Source organism: Malania oleifera, chromosome 1 (genome assembly GCF_029873635.1).
Source record: "Malania oleifera isolate guangnan ecotype guangnan chromosome 1, ASM2987363v1, whole genome shotgun sequence".
Lineage (NCBI taxonomy): Eukaryota > Viridiplantae > Streptophyta > Magnoliopsida > Santalales > Ximeniaceae > Malania > Malania oleifera.
This window is the reverse complement of record NC_080417.1, coordinates 144385077-144399950: the sequence shown is the minus strand read 5'-3', so window position 1 is coordinate 144399950 and position 14874 is coordinate 144385077. Positions and strand designations below refer to the sequence as shown.

Here is a 14874-nt window from a genome sequence, read left to right as displayed (position 1 = left end):
TTTATTTAGTTAATATATTTTAAAACCCATTTTTTATGCAGAAAGAACAATCTTAAGATTGCACATGAGACGTTTGAAAAGTAGTATGAGGAAATATTTTTTCTGAATGAATTTTATTATATGCAAAAAAGTAGAAAGTATATGGATATTTTTTTTACGTATCCGCTAAATTCCCATGTCATTTCATTTTAATTTCAATTAGAAATTTAATATAAAATAAATAATTTAATTTATAGAACTTTTCATATTAAAGTATTGCAATAATGTGTGACCACAACACAATTGAAAATCATAATTTTAGTTTTTATTGATAGATGCAGGGAAAAATAGGGTGTTATCGTTTCATGTTTCTTCATTGAACTGTGATGAAATTATATTGAAATTTGTTTAAATATACTTAAATCCAAATCTAAGGTCCCGAACCCATGCTCACAAACTCAGCGCTAATCCCATTATCAAATCAACAATTTCTCAAATAATCTTATTCATGGAAATTATTATTATATAAAAAAAAAATTACAAGCGAATGTAAATTTGCAAGAGTTAATTAAAGAAGAAGGAATGGATGTATGTAGATAATAATTTTAGTCAAACTTCATTAAGATATTAATCAAATCTTATACTTTTATCTCGTAAAACACGACTCACAAATTTAATATAACCTCATTTATTGTATTCTTACATGACCAAAATTTTTGTAATACCATGCCAAAATTGGAAAATCAAGGGCTTAAACCCCTAAGTCAAACAGCCCCAAACATTATATATATATTTATTTTGTTTCCCTTAAAAAACTATTTGAATCTGTTCACATAGCACTCGTACCATACGCAGCCTACCCCTCCATGACCTCAGAGCTACTGTTTAAACAGAAAAAAGTGAATGCATGTGCTTGCACATCAACGTACCATCAACCAAACAGTAGTTGAGAAACATATTGCATAGATGGAGAATTTGCTGTGCTTAGTTTTCATGTTGTACAATTTTTGCATAAAGTTAAAATGTTTACTATACATTTTTATAACTCAGGCTACTTAATCTTTATTGTCCCACTTTAAACATTTTGATGCTACGTCAAACTCAGTGGATGATTAATTTCGAAGGGTGAAAATCGTCCGCTTATGGATACATTTCTAATAATTTATTAATATAAATCCTCAAATAAAAATCGAATTCGTGACCTTAAAATCAATAAAGTCACAAATTATTCTTAACAATTGAATAAATTTGGCCAACTTTCTGACGCTAAGTTAATATTATGCATTACTTATCAGCCAACGTTATATAATTTTGATTAGGAATTTTTTTTTTCCAGGCATAAATGCCCTCTTTTATTGATAGAGTCAAAAAATTAATGCAGCAGTCAGAGGATGCAATGCCAACCGGCCATGAGTTCATAAATGAGACTATATTGATTTGTGAGCCTGCAGGCCACCATCATACATGTGCTAACAGTTAATGCCTCGGATATTATTAAACACACTTCTCTCTCTCTCTCTCATTGAGTGAAAGTGCAATATTACCACAAAAAATAAGATCCTTATGTTTATGATTATTAATACTTATTATTGACAAATTTTAAAAACGTCAATAATAATGAAGTATTACTAATAGATTACAATCATTACTAAAACCGTAAAATCGTCCCTATAAATTCTATATTTTCTTAACTCAAAATTATCGCTAAAAAAATTATTTAACTATATTAGCGACAAATTTTCTAAATCGTCACTAATATAGTTAAATAAATTTTTTCATTTTAAAAAATTTTTTAAAAACTATTAGTGACGGTTTCGACAATTCGTCGCTATATTATTAGTAAAGGTTTCTGTAAACCGTCACTAATAGCCCATTATTAGTAACGAATCTTTTGAACCGTCACTAATATAGTAAATAAATAGTTTTTATATTTTTTTAAAATAAAAATACTATTAGTGACGGTTTTCATCATCCATCACTAATAACATACTATTAACAACGAATTTACTGAACTGCCACTAATATAGTTAAATAAATATTTTTATATTTTTTTAAATAAAAACATTATTAGTGATGGTTTTGATCATTCGTCACTAATAACATATTATTAGCGACGAATCTTCTCGATCATCACTAATATAATTAAATAAAATTTTAAATATTTTTTTTTAAATAAAAACACTATTAGTGACGATTTTCATGATTTGTCATTAATAACATACTATTTGCAAAGAATTTTCTAAACTGTCACTAAATTTTTTTTAGATTTAAAAAATATAGAAACAATTTATTTAACTATATTAGTAATGGTTAACAAAATTCGTCGCCAATAATGGGTTATTAGTGACGATTTATGAAAGCCGTCACTAATAATGAACTATTAGCGACGAATTTTCTAAAATGTCACTAATATAGTAAATAAATTGTTTCTATAATTTTTAAATTTAAAAAACAATTACTGACGGTTTAAAAAATTCGTTGCTAATAATGGACTATTAGTGACGATATTTATGAACTGTCACTAATATTATTGACTTTTCTACTAACACAATACTATTAGTGACGGTTAATTAATCGTCACTAATATCTCAAGAATCGTCGCTAATATTTTCCCGAGATAGTTTCCGCGCGAAAATTGATTTCCCGTAATAGTTTGAGCTAAAAAACTGATTTTTAGTGACGGAAGTATTAGTGACAGTTTGAAATTCATCACTGAAAGTATCGTATTAGTGACGGTGATTAGAACCACCACTAATGCTTAAACTATTAATGACGATTTTAAAAAACTTTCACTAATAACCACTTTTAGTGACAAATCTCAAACTGTTACTAATACTTTCGTCACTATAGTCTAAAATCCTAAAATTTATGAGTACTGTTTTCAAATACCTTGTCATCTCGTTTGAGTCTGTTGGGTTATATATCCGTTGATGTTTAAAATTTTAAAAAAAATGGCAATCACTAAACATGTTTTCATAATAAGTTGTGTTAGTTAACTAAATTAATTATATGAGCCTTAATTATTTAGTGATGAGTGTAAATTAAAATTGATACTTGTCATTTTGAATTAATGAGGGGTTTCAAAGGGCTTGTACACACAATTTATTTATGAAATTAGGTGATCGTTAACCCTATATTGAATTACATTACACCTTGTTAATGTCATATATTAATGGAGAAGTTACTAACTCTCATAATAAATTATGTTAGTTAACTAAAGTAATTATATGAGCCTTAAGTATGTAATGATGAGAGTAAAATTAATACTTGACTTCAAATTAAATGACTCATAGGCACAATTTAGTAAAACATATTATGATGAGAACTAGTAACTTCTCCATTAATATATAACGTTACTCAACATAGTATTAAGGGTCACTTAATTTCAATCAATACGTATCATTTAACCCCTTAATCAAATATCTAATATCAAAATCATAACTCCCTTAACTTAAGATTATAGTGCTATTAAAAAATTTTAGATGGGAGGCCAAGTATTTTGGAAGTATGACTTTTGATAATGGCTTGATAAGATAAGATAGTAAGGTTAAAAACATAGGGCTAAGTCACGTAGTGATACATGTGAACTTTTAACACTCAATCACTTAATAGATTACCTAAAATCCTAAATATAGATGGGATGTTTAGGATATTTTAAGTGATACCATTTAGAGAGAATATATTAGGGTTTAGAATCTTATTCAAAGAGCTTTCCCTTGGGGATAGGGAGGCACCTCCTTGGTCAACTTCTTGCATAAGACTACCTAGAGGGTCAAAGCTTGGTCATTGTGTTGTGTTCTTGAAGAGAGGTTATTATAGTTTATAAAATATTCATTAAGATAGTATTTGAGAGCATAAATTTAGGACCTTAAATTTAGATTTAAGTGAATTTGAACATGTTTTAATACAAATTTATATTACATTTCATTCAAATCAAATACAAATCCAAATCCAGTAGTATTGATATTGAATGTGATTCGAATATTGTTGTAAATTGGATAAGATCCAGTAGGTGCTCCTTGTGGTATTTGTGAGATTTTTGGGAGCAGTTTATTGGTTTATTGGAGTGAATAGACTTTTTGATAAAACATTGGTATAGAGAATGAAACAAAGTGGCAGATGCCTTGAGTGCTATGAGGAGGAATAGTTTGTTTACAAATAATAGTCAACTCTCCAGAGTTATTAATTGGTTGTATAAATTTGAGAAAATGGGTACGACTTATATGAGGTATGTTTAGCTGATTTCCTGTTGGTTTTGGTTTATGCTTTATGTTGTTTATCTTTTGTTTGTTTTATTACGTGAGATTTGTTTTGTAGGTCCTTATTTTGTTTTATTTCGCTTGAACTTATAGTCCTATTTTGGCTTAATGTTGGTGTTGTTTTTGGGGAGACCTTTAAAGTTTTGTCTTTTATTTCTTCCTTTGATTGTCTTATAACCATGGTATTCCTCCGCCAAAAGTGAGAGTTTATTAATAAATAAATGGAGGTGCCGCCCTTTTTTTTTTAAAAAAAAAAAATACAAATCCAAATCGAAGAACTTCTCAAATATAGGATAAGGTTATTTGAATGTCTAAAATTATTGAACGAGTTAGTGTATTATTACTACACCCATCTAATCTTTTTTTTTTTTTAGTAACGCCAGGTGTTCTTCGCGGGCATCTACCAGAGCAAGTCCTGGGATGCACCACAGCGGAGACTAATCCCACGCCCCACAGTTCCCACCCCAAGGCCTTGCAGAGAGGTAAATCAGGATTTGCTCAGCAAAGAAGGAATCAAACTCGAGACGCCTACCTAGGTCACAGGCAAGTCCGGGTCTGCCCTTGCCACCTGAGCCAGCGCCCGGGGGTACACCCATCTAATCTTGAAACTATTATTTATATGTATGAGATTTGTGTTGGTATTTTAGTTGAATAATAGTTCAATAGCTGCAAAATAATATGAGTATTAATCCTATAGAATGGATTGTTACCCATAAGCAGAAACTAAATAAGGGAGGATGGTATTAAAATTATTTTGATAGTTAACATCAACAATATTTAAGTAATAGCTCAATAATAATAATAATAATAATAATAATAATATACTCTCATTCAATATCAGCTTAATATATTAGATTTGTCTCTATCCATGTTCTTTTGGTTAATTTCCACCAATGCTTTGCAATTTTATTAATAAAAAAATAAAGGTGCCAAAAATTGAGAGTAAAATGAGAAATAAAAGTTGTGTTTAATATTTATCAACTTTTTTCTTGGGAAAGAATTGTAGATCACAAAAGTATATAATATATATTTTTTCCTGTCCTTGCCTCTTTGTGCCATATTCTACCCTCTGAAAGCGGCATAGATACTGATGTTCAAAGCTAATAATAATAAGCTCTATTTGAAAGCACCTAAACAAAAGTACTTATAACATTTATTACTTAAAATAAGTACCTTTTATAAAAAAAATAAAAAAAAGATAGTATTTGATTTGTACTATAACAAACACTTATTGCAAAAAAATATTTTTAAAAAAAGTTTTTAAAGTAAATTTTGAGAAACGATTTAAGATAATTTTTTGAATACTTATAAATGATACTGTTTATAGGTGAGATCAATTTTGTGTGTATATATATATATATATATATATATAAATTTTGTGGTTATTTTATAATTTTAAAAATGCATTAAGAGATAATCATATACTATTTTAATTATTAATGAAACATAATTCAATTATGGAATGAAGAAAAAAAAATCTATTAATTTGAAATAATATTAAAAATTAAAAATACTAAATTAAAAATACTAATTTAATTAATAATCTTATTTTAATATAAATTACTATGATGATTGTGAGGAATGGTGTAATCCCGGGAGTGAATTGGAATTTTTAAATTTTTTGCGAAATATTTAACCAGTTCACCAAACAATATCTCAATCACAATTTAAAATGTGTATGTAAAACAATCACAACAATATAAATACAATCATACACGCGTAGAAATATAAATGAGATAGGGGGGGGGGGAGAGAGAGTGTAAGAACCCAAAAGAAGAAAAATGGGTTTAAATATTAGGAGAGGAGTAAAATTGAAAATTTCTGGGTCAAAGAGTTATAAAAGGAAATTTCCTTTGCTTCCTCGTTCAGAAATCTCAAATATATATCTCTCTCTCTCTCTCTCTAAACCTCTCCCTACTCCTTCTCTCTAGAATTCTTCGCCGATCATTGACGGAATCTGGAAACGGAAGCTAACACAAGGATTGTGGAAGGATTCTCTACAACTTCTACAGATTGAAATCTCGTTTCGGAGATTTTCAGGTTTTGGCGTAAAATCGAGGTAAGACTCGGTTTTCAGTTCTGATCCGGTAGATTTGTAGGTAACTGTCTTGTCAACATATTCTGTACTGTGATTTGTAGGTTTTGGAACTCAGTTCACTGTTTAGGGACCTTGGAGTTCGGGATTTGCTTACAGGGTTAAGGTAAAGGGAATTATGTTTATATTGGTTATTTTTGAAATAGGACTCGGTGGAACTGTGGTTTACGGTCCCGTGTGTGTTTTGGCTACTCATTTAGGGGCATCTAACGGGGAAAACGATGGGTTTTTTATTATTACAATTTTGGAAAAAATGGGGCAACAGGCTGAATCCCGGATTTTGTTGAAAACCGAGTATATATGTGATTTATACTGTGATATTGGGATAGCTGTGCCTTGACTTTGTTTAAACTGTATTTTTTTTGGAAAACCATGATTTAGATTACCAAATGAGTGTGGTTTGTTTGGTTATATGAGCATGCATGTGTGTGTGATATGTTGAAATGCTAGTAGGAACGCGGTTCCGAAATTGTTCTAGATACTGAGAGTGTCCGGCTCTATATCCGATGACGTGTTATCGCCTGCCATGTAGGCAAGAGTGTTCGGCTCTATATCCGAGGGCGTGAGCTTATTCCGACAGATCAGGGCGAAGGGTGTGGATCCACCAGTTTAGCGCTGGTACGATGCCATGGGAGTCAGGGACGAGCCATGTGCCGGTGGCGCCGTGTTCGCGGGTTGGCTACGGGCCAACGCCATATGTCGCGGGCTGGCTTCGGGCCGAAGAGTGTAACGAAACTGAAGATTATTGATCATGTGTATGTATTGTGACGGGGCTGCGTATAAATGGCCGCCATATGTGTGCGTGTATGCACTGTGTAAATTAGAATTGGAATGCATTTAACTGCGTGTATGTTATATCATGATAACACTCAAATTCCACACACTGATATAACATGTGTTCTTCCTTACTGAGAGGTGTCTCACCCCTACTGTACGTACATTTTTACAGGTCCTTCGGGTAACTGGAACTAGCGTCCTGATGTAGGGAGCGTTGTGGTCGGTATACTGCGTTAGCGCTTGGGTAAGTGTTAGGACTGTAGTTTTGTTGGGTTGCCATTTTGAGTTGTATTTGGGCACCCAGTTTGTACGTTTTGTTAGAGCCATTTTCTGCTCTTGTATAGACTCTGGTATGGTACTGCATATGTTGATATAGAATGACTTTTTCCACTGCGTATATGATTATAATTGGATGTGTTTAGAGTGTTTGGGAACCCCACGGGGTCGGACCCTCATCCAGTGTACTATATCTGTGATGATTTGTATGATACAGGGATAGGTTAGGTTACAATTTTCACCTCCGGGTCTCATTTTCGAGTTCGGGGCGTGACAGAGAGAGACTAAGATTTTTATGAAGTTTGACTATCCCTGCCTACGTCTTCGCCTTGAGCAAACACTCAAGAATTCCACTATACCACTCATTCAAAATCGAGTGGAGCCACCCATTACACCAGTCCTTATAGGTGGATCAACCTCTCCAAACGATACCCCACACTCGGTGCACTCCTTCAATAGGGTGAAGCCCCTCCTCTCCAAATGATATCCCCTCACTTGGTCAACTTCTTCTAAACGGAGCTACCTATCCAGACGATACCCCACGCTCAACACTGTTATATACCCTAACCGCAAATACAAATGATTTGTAAAATAAATTTGAGTCCAATAAAATGCTTCTCAAAAATTGATTTTTACACTTGAAATAATTTTTGCACATTTGTAAAATGATTTTTTTATGAAATATAGAGTGCCTGAGGTCAGTCTATGGTCATATGAGAGTTTCAATTTAAATCATATGATATGCATGCACAATTCAAACCTAATTACTATTACAACTTAAAAGCATAAAGTCTTCAAGTTTTGCTCTTTAGTAATCCATGAAATACGCCTTATGATATTGTCGATTAAGTACTCTCAAGGCTCCCATATTACATCATCATTTGTGCTTTCAAAAAGATAAATCTGTTCAAACACTAAGCACACAAATGAGATGCTGTGTTTTGTCATAATCAAAACGGGATAAGACTCAAAAAGTCAATAATAATAATATGTTATAAATATAAATTAATAATAAGGTTATTGTTAATTAATAAATAAGAATATTGTATTATTTTAGTTAATAGAAAATTTAAATTTTGAATGAAAAATTAATAATATTATCATCTAAATTTAGTTATAAAAATATTTTTTTATTTTCAAAAATATTTATAAGTAATTACATATATTATTTTACAACGTATAGCATATTAGCTATTATATTTCAATTCTGGATTGAACAAGAATTATTTGTTAATTTAAATTAATATTAAATAAATTAAAATTTTGAATTTAATTAATGATATTATTTTTATCATAATTTAATATGATATTAATATGTTATAAATAAACATTAATATCAATATTATTATTAATTAAAAATAAAAATCTTCTATTACTTTTTTAAAAGAAAATATTTAAATTTTAATCATAAATAATTAAAATAATTATTAATAAAATTGTTATTTAAAAAATTAATATTTATAATCTAAAATATGTTTAAAAATAATCATATAGTACCGTATAATAAAAGTAAGTATCCAAATACTATTTATTTTAAGTGTAACTAAATACCACCTATAACTTTCAGTACATTTTCAGTTCATTACTTATTATCAACACTTATTATATTCAATAATTTTTCTGAAAAAGACTTAGGTGTTTCAAACGAACCTAAGCTTTTTCTTTTCTCCAAACACACCATTTGCCTTTAAAGCTTGGATTTCATCATGTTTTCCTCAAATTCACAAACCAAGTGCTGCCTAAATCTAAACTGCAATTATTATTCAAACACCCAAAGTAGGGTCTGTAAGTTTTATATATTTAGGGCAATGCCATTCCCAAAGTCCCACTTTAAATAGTTCTAATGACGCTTGAAAAATTTACCCTCCGATTACTATGCCATTCAAAAATAGGGAAAAAAAAAAAGAGAGGAAAAAACACTATTCATTTTAGTATGTGAAAGTGCAAGTAATATTTTTTAAATCGTAAATAGTGTAGTAACATTTAGATTTAGATGAATTTAAACAAATTTAAATATAATTTTATATTACATTTTATTTAAATTCAATACAAATCTAAATCAAAATCTGTCCCAATATAATACTGCATTTGGAAGCAAAAATTTCAAACCTTAAATTTGAATTTTAAAAAAATTTAATGTAAATTTATATTTTATCTCATTAAAATTCAAAAATAAAATAAAATAAAATTTAAGGTCTCTCCAAACACAAGATAAGGTAAAAACTCATACTCTTATTCTATAAACTATTTTTCTTGAGTCTATTAAAAGTTCTAAATGGATCAGAATTACATAATTGGAGATATCTTATTTTTCTTTTTATATCCCGTTCCACTTTTTTCAGGATTCAAATCTTAAAACTAAATGAGAGGTGAATTGATTTTCATTAATTAGTTGAAAACCCAATAGAAGTTTTTGATAAATGAAAAAAGAAAAATAAAAAATGCGAATGGTCCATGAGAAATTATATAGGTTTCCATTTATTTCTCAAGACTATGAGAAGAAATGTGGTTGAGAAAAAAAAAAAAAACATTTGAATATGAATATTGGATGTCCTATAGGAGAATAAGCGACAGGTGCCATAACTACGTTAACTTTATTGAACCCTGAACACCGTACAAACATTGGACCACCACATGCCTCATTAACACCAAATATCTCACAAACATAAAATTTATTTTATGTTTTTTCTTGTCTCTTTTCCAAAAATGCAGCAACCTTTTAATCTCACATGCTAAAACCAAAAGCATAGCAAGCTAGGCAGTGGGTATAGAATAGTTGGCTCATTTAGTTGTACAAAATAATTTTTGTTTTTTTTATGTTACATTTTTTAAAAAAAAAAAATTAGAAAAATTACTTAATTTTTTAATTTTGAAACACTTGTATAAAATAATTAAAAATAATAATTTCAGGTTTGATAGTATGAAATTTGATGTTAAATTTAAATATTTGTGGATTTAGACATAACATGTATGGTATTAAATTGTGTTGAATATGTTTTAAATGTATATAAATTTGAACCCAGGTTTTGAAATGCTACATAAAAGGTTTTTACAATATCTGTTTTAAAAATAATTTTGTTTTATTTTTAATTTTTCAAATAATAACAAAGATGACACCTCATTTCTTATTTTTTAAAAATTTATATATAAAAATGAAAATACTTTTTTCTTCTTCTAATTTTTTTTTATGTTGGGAGCATATAATTCATCATTACAAAGTACAGTATAAATTGTATTAATTTTTTTTTCGAACTTTAAAAATATTTGTGTTCAAACCCCAAAATATTTGATCTTGGACACTATCTTATATACTTCATGAAAAATTGAAAAAAAAAATTATCATCTTTTTTACAATTATTTTGTAAAAACGATAGTGAGGGAAAACTATTGAACAATTGTACTTTGTAAAAAAGATAAATTATTTTGTACAATTGAACAAACTATTTATTTATTTTATCATTTTAATATGGATTTTGAAAAACTAAAAAATGAGGGAAAATTTGTATAATTTTTTTTAAAATAAAAATATTTTACACAACTAAACAAACCTTTATAATTTATTATATTAAATTTATATTGCATTTACATACACACATACATCAGTAGATGTAATTAATTTGATGATTATTGTGTATTTTTGTGGGCCATGTGAACTGAAATATAGAAATAATATATATATATATATATATATATATATATTTCAAATTTAAGCTATACATGTTGACAAAGGAAGATTGAGTAGTCTTATTCATTTGAAGAACACTATCTCTATTATTGTCTTTTATATGAAATTTTTTTTTTCACATATGAAGCGTGGACCTGTAGCTGGACCAGAGAAGCAGTTTTTTAGCATAAAAACATAACCTCATATTTTGAGAGTAAAGTACTATTTATCATAAATTCTCATGAAGTTTAAAAAATCTCACTTCTAATATTAATGATGGCTGATAAATGCCTTGCTCTGTGGCCATCAGTCAATTCACACCCACTATTTTATCCCATCTAATTTGATGAAAAACACACTTTTATATGAGTAAATTATTATTATTATTATTTTGAGATTTTTTAATAAATTATTAAATCTAATTTAATATTTTTTTTTATGAATTAATATTTTTATTTTCTGGGAAAGTTAGGATAATGCAAAGTCACTCTTTGTAAAATTGTGATGATTTATAATTTTAAATTTTAATTAATTATCTAAAATATAATATAAGTACAAAGTCCAATCCAATAATCTTTGGCCTTTATATGCAAGAAGAGCATTTAGTAGAATAAATTGGTAAAAGGCCCTTGTGCCATGAACCATAATTCACTTTTTAATTTGGTTCATGTGTCGTAAAAAATCTCTGCAATGATTCGTCTGACTAGGGAGAAGATAAATCAAGCTGAGTTTTCTCTTCTTTAGTGAATAAATTCAATTCAATGGATCTTGTAGCAAGGTTCGGGTTTCGATGCATCTTTTAAGGAATCGTCTTATTTGCTATGCTGCCAGACTCGGTCACTCTTATTTACCACACACTGATTCTCATTATTTTTATTCTACTTCAATTTCCTTTCAATTATTATAATAATGGGTGTCCCTTGTTTCTGCCTCCAGACCCCGTTTGTCTCACTCTTCAGCTCTCTCATGGAGACCCATTTTACAGAAAGCTCCATCCACACTGCTTCGTGTTTTGGCTCAATAGCTTTCGAAGTGGAACGCGCACGACAGTACTGTGTTAAACAGTTTTAAATCTTTTCTGGGTTATTTTTGTTGGAGCATTTCGTAAGGTTGCTTGTGATAAAATTTTGTGCTGCTGTCGAGTTGTTGTATTATGATTTCTGAAAATTGAATGATAGAGCAGGGGAAGAGGCTTGTTTTGTAAGATAAAGAAGTAATCACAGGAAGTTCAACTCCTCTTTTTTTTTTGGCTTCTATGGAGCAAAAGAAGGGCGGATGGCAGTGGAAAATGATGTGCTCTCGAGGATGAACGGTTGGAGAGGGTCACCTCACACAGTAAAGGGCATCGAAGCTTACTTTGAAGCATGAGGACAGAAAAGCAGGAGAGAGAAAAGGAGAAAAAGGGCAACATGCCAACAGTTTGGTTTTCCTTGAAGAGGTCTCTGCACTGCAAATCAGAGCCCTCAGATGTTCATGACCCAAAGGCCAGGAGCCAGCTGAGCTCAATCTTGACCAAGAAAGGAGGGAGGTCGGGCTGTTCAAGGTCCATAGCAAATCTCAAAGACGTCATCCATGGAAGTAAGAGACACTTGGAGAAGCCCCCAAGTTGCAGCCCAAGATCTATTGGGAGCAGTGAATTCCTCAACCCAATTACCCATGAAGTAATCCTCAACAATTCGACGTGCGAACTCAAAATCAGTGGCTTCGGCGGTTTCCAAGAGGGGATTGGTGGCGGCGGAGGAGGAGGGGGCGGCGGCGGCGGCGGCGGCGGCGGCGTTGGCGTTGGCGTTGGTGGTGGCTCTACCTTTGTGGGTACCCTTCGGCCGGGTACCCCTGGCCCTGGAGGGCAGTACCCCACAATGCAATATTTCAACCCTTCGTTCAGGGGCTCATCACCTCCTCCGAAGAAGTCTCCTTATCTTACATCAGAAAGGGAAGGTTCTGGATTTGGAGGTTCTGCAGTTTTTGGTGGAGGGGGTAACAACAGTAGGGTTTCTCTTGAAACGGATTATAATGGGTCTTCTACTGTTGCATGTCACAAGTGTGGAGAGCAGTTTGGGAAGTGGGAAGCTGCTGAAGCACATCATCTCTCTAAGCATGCTGGTAAGAAACTCTTGTTGAGATTTCCATTTCATGGGAGCTTTAATGCATCTTTTTAAAAAATATCTATTTTGAGTTGTGCTTTCTCTGCCCTATTCCCAGTCTCTGGTTTCTTTCTCTTTTATTTTTATTTTGACAAAAAAGCATTTGAGCTTGTTTTATGTTTATTTTATTTTTTCTTCTTTTTTTCATTGGCTTGTATATCTTCTCTTTTTCCTAATCAACACACATAGTTTATACTCTAATTTAGTTAGCACTTACTCCTTCTATACCTATATCAGTAATCTTCTTATTCTCACTGTTAATAAAATTAGTGACTGAAGAGGAAAGGTCACCTCTTTAGCCAAGGTACCAGCAATTTTTTTTTTTCGTCAAAATAGTCAGAGTAAAGTTTATGTTCCTTCTTCATTTGCTGTTAATAAAGTCGGATTCAGCTTCTCTGCTATTTTTTATTTCAAATTTACAGGACTCTTTATCTTTTTGAAGATACCCTTCTCTCTCTCCCTCTCTCCAAAAATTTCATATTTTCACCCTCCAAATTCATAATTGTTCCAGTGAAATAGCATCAATAAATAGTTTATTTCGTTAGGTTTTTCTATGTCCTCTTACCTTCCTAAATCTGCATTTTCTCTAACATCAATGGTTGTTTTAAGTCTGCACTGATTTTGACATTGCTTATTTAGATTCAAATTGTTTGTAATTAATAAGAATCTGGAGGGGCTTCCTCTGTCAGCAGCTTACTACATGCTGTCTTCTCCAGTTACAGAACTTTTGGAGGGTGACTCATCTAGGAAGATTGTTGAAATTATATGCCGGACAAGCTGGTTGAAGTCTGAGAGCCATTGTGGCAGGATTGAGAGGGTGCTGAAAGTGCACAACATGCAGAAGACTCTTGCTCGATTCGAAGAGTACAGGGAAATGGTGAAGATCAAGGCCAGCAAACTCCCCAAGAAACACCCACGCTGTCTTGCAGATGGGAACGAACTGCTAAGATTCTACGGCACAACAATGGCATGTGCTCTTGGTGCAAATGGTTCCTCTTGTCTCTGCATATCAGAAAACTGTTGTGTTTGTAGAATTATAAGAAATGGCTTCTCAGCCAAGAAGGAACTCAAAGGTGGAATTGGTGTTTTTACTACTTCCACGAGTGGAAGGGCTTTTGAATCTATTGAAACATATGAAGATCCATCTCCAAGGAAAGCTTTAATAGTCTGCAGAGTAATTGCTGGAAGGGTTCATAGACCCCTGGAGAATATACAAGAGATGGTGGGTCAATCTGGGTTCGACTCGTTGGCTGGGAAAGTGGGTCTCTATTCAAATATTGAGGAGCTCTATTTGCTCAATCCCAGAGCTCTTCTTCCTTGCTTTGTGGTTGTGTGCAAGCCATGAAGAAAGGGAAAATTCTTAAATCATATTTATGAAGGTTTTTTGAATCTTTAATCTTTATTTTTGCCTTCGGTGGAGGTTTTATTAAATTTGTTCTCCTCTGCTCGACTCTAAATTTTCAAAGATACTGAAAATTTATTCTTCCTGATCCTGGTAACCTCAAATTGCTTGCCCATGGATCAAAGATTCAAACTCTTTGCTTCTCAATGTTTGTTGTATCTGCTTATCTAAACATTTGAATCTTTTATGATGTAGTATTTTCTTCCTAGTCAATTGTGGCTTCTTGTGTTTATGAAAATGCTTCTGATTGCTGTTTGTTCTTACAAAGATGCTAAAGA

The 14874-nt window shown here is 31.4% G+C and overlaps 1 protein-coding gene across 1 annotated transcript; it reads left to right on the top strand.

Moving 5' to 3' along the window:
- Positions 1-11953: 11953 nt before the first annotated feature.
- LOC131156217 (uncharacterized) lies at positions 11954-14809 on the top strand. The gene is made up of 2 exons (XM_058109735.1): positions 11954-13153; positions 13911-14809. The coding sequence occupies exons 1-2, from the start codon at positions 12415-12417 to the stop codon at positions 14537-14539; spliced, it is 1368 nt and encodes a 455-aa protein (XP_057965718.1). The 5' UTR covers positions 11954-12414; the 3' UTR covers positions 14540-14809.
- Positions 14810-14874: the final 65 nt, after the last annotated feature.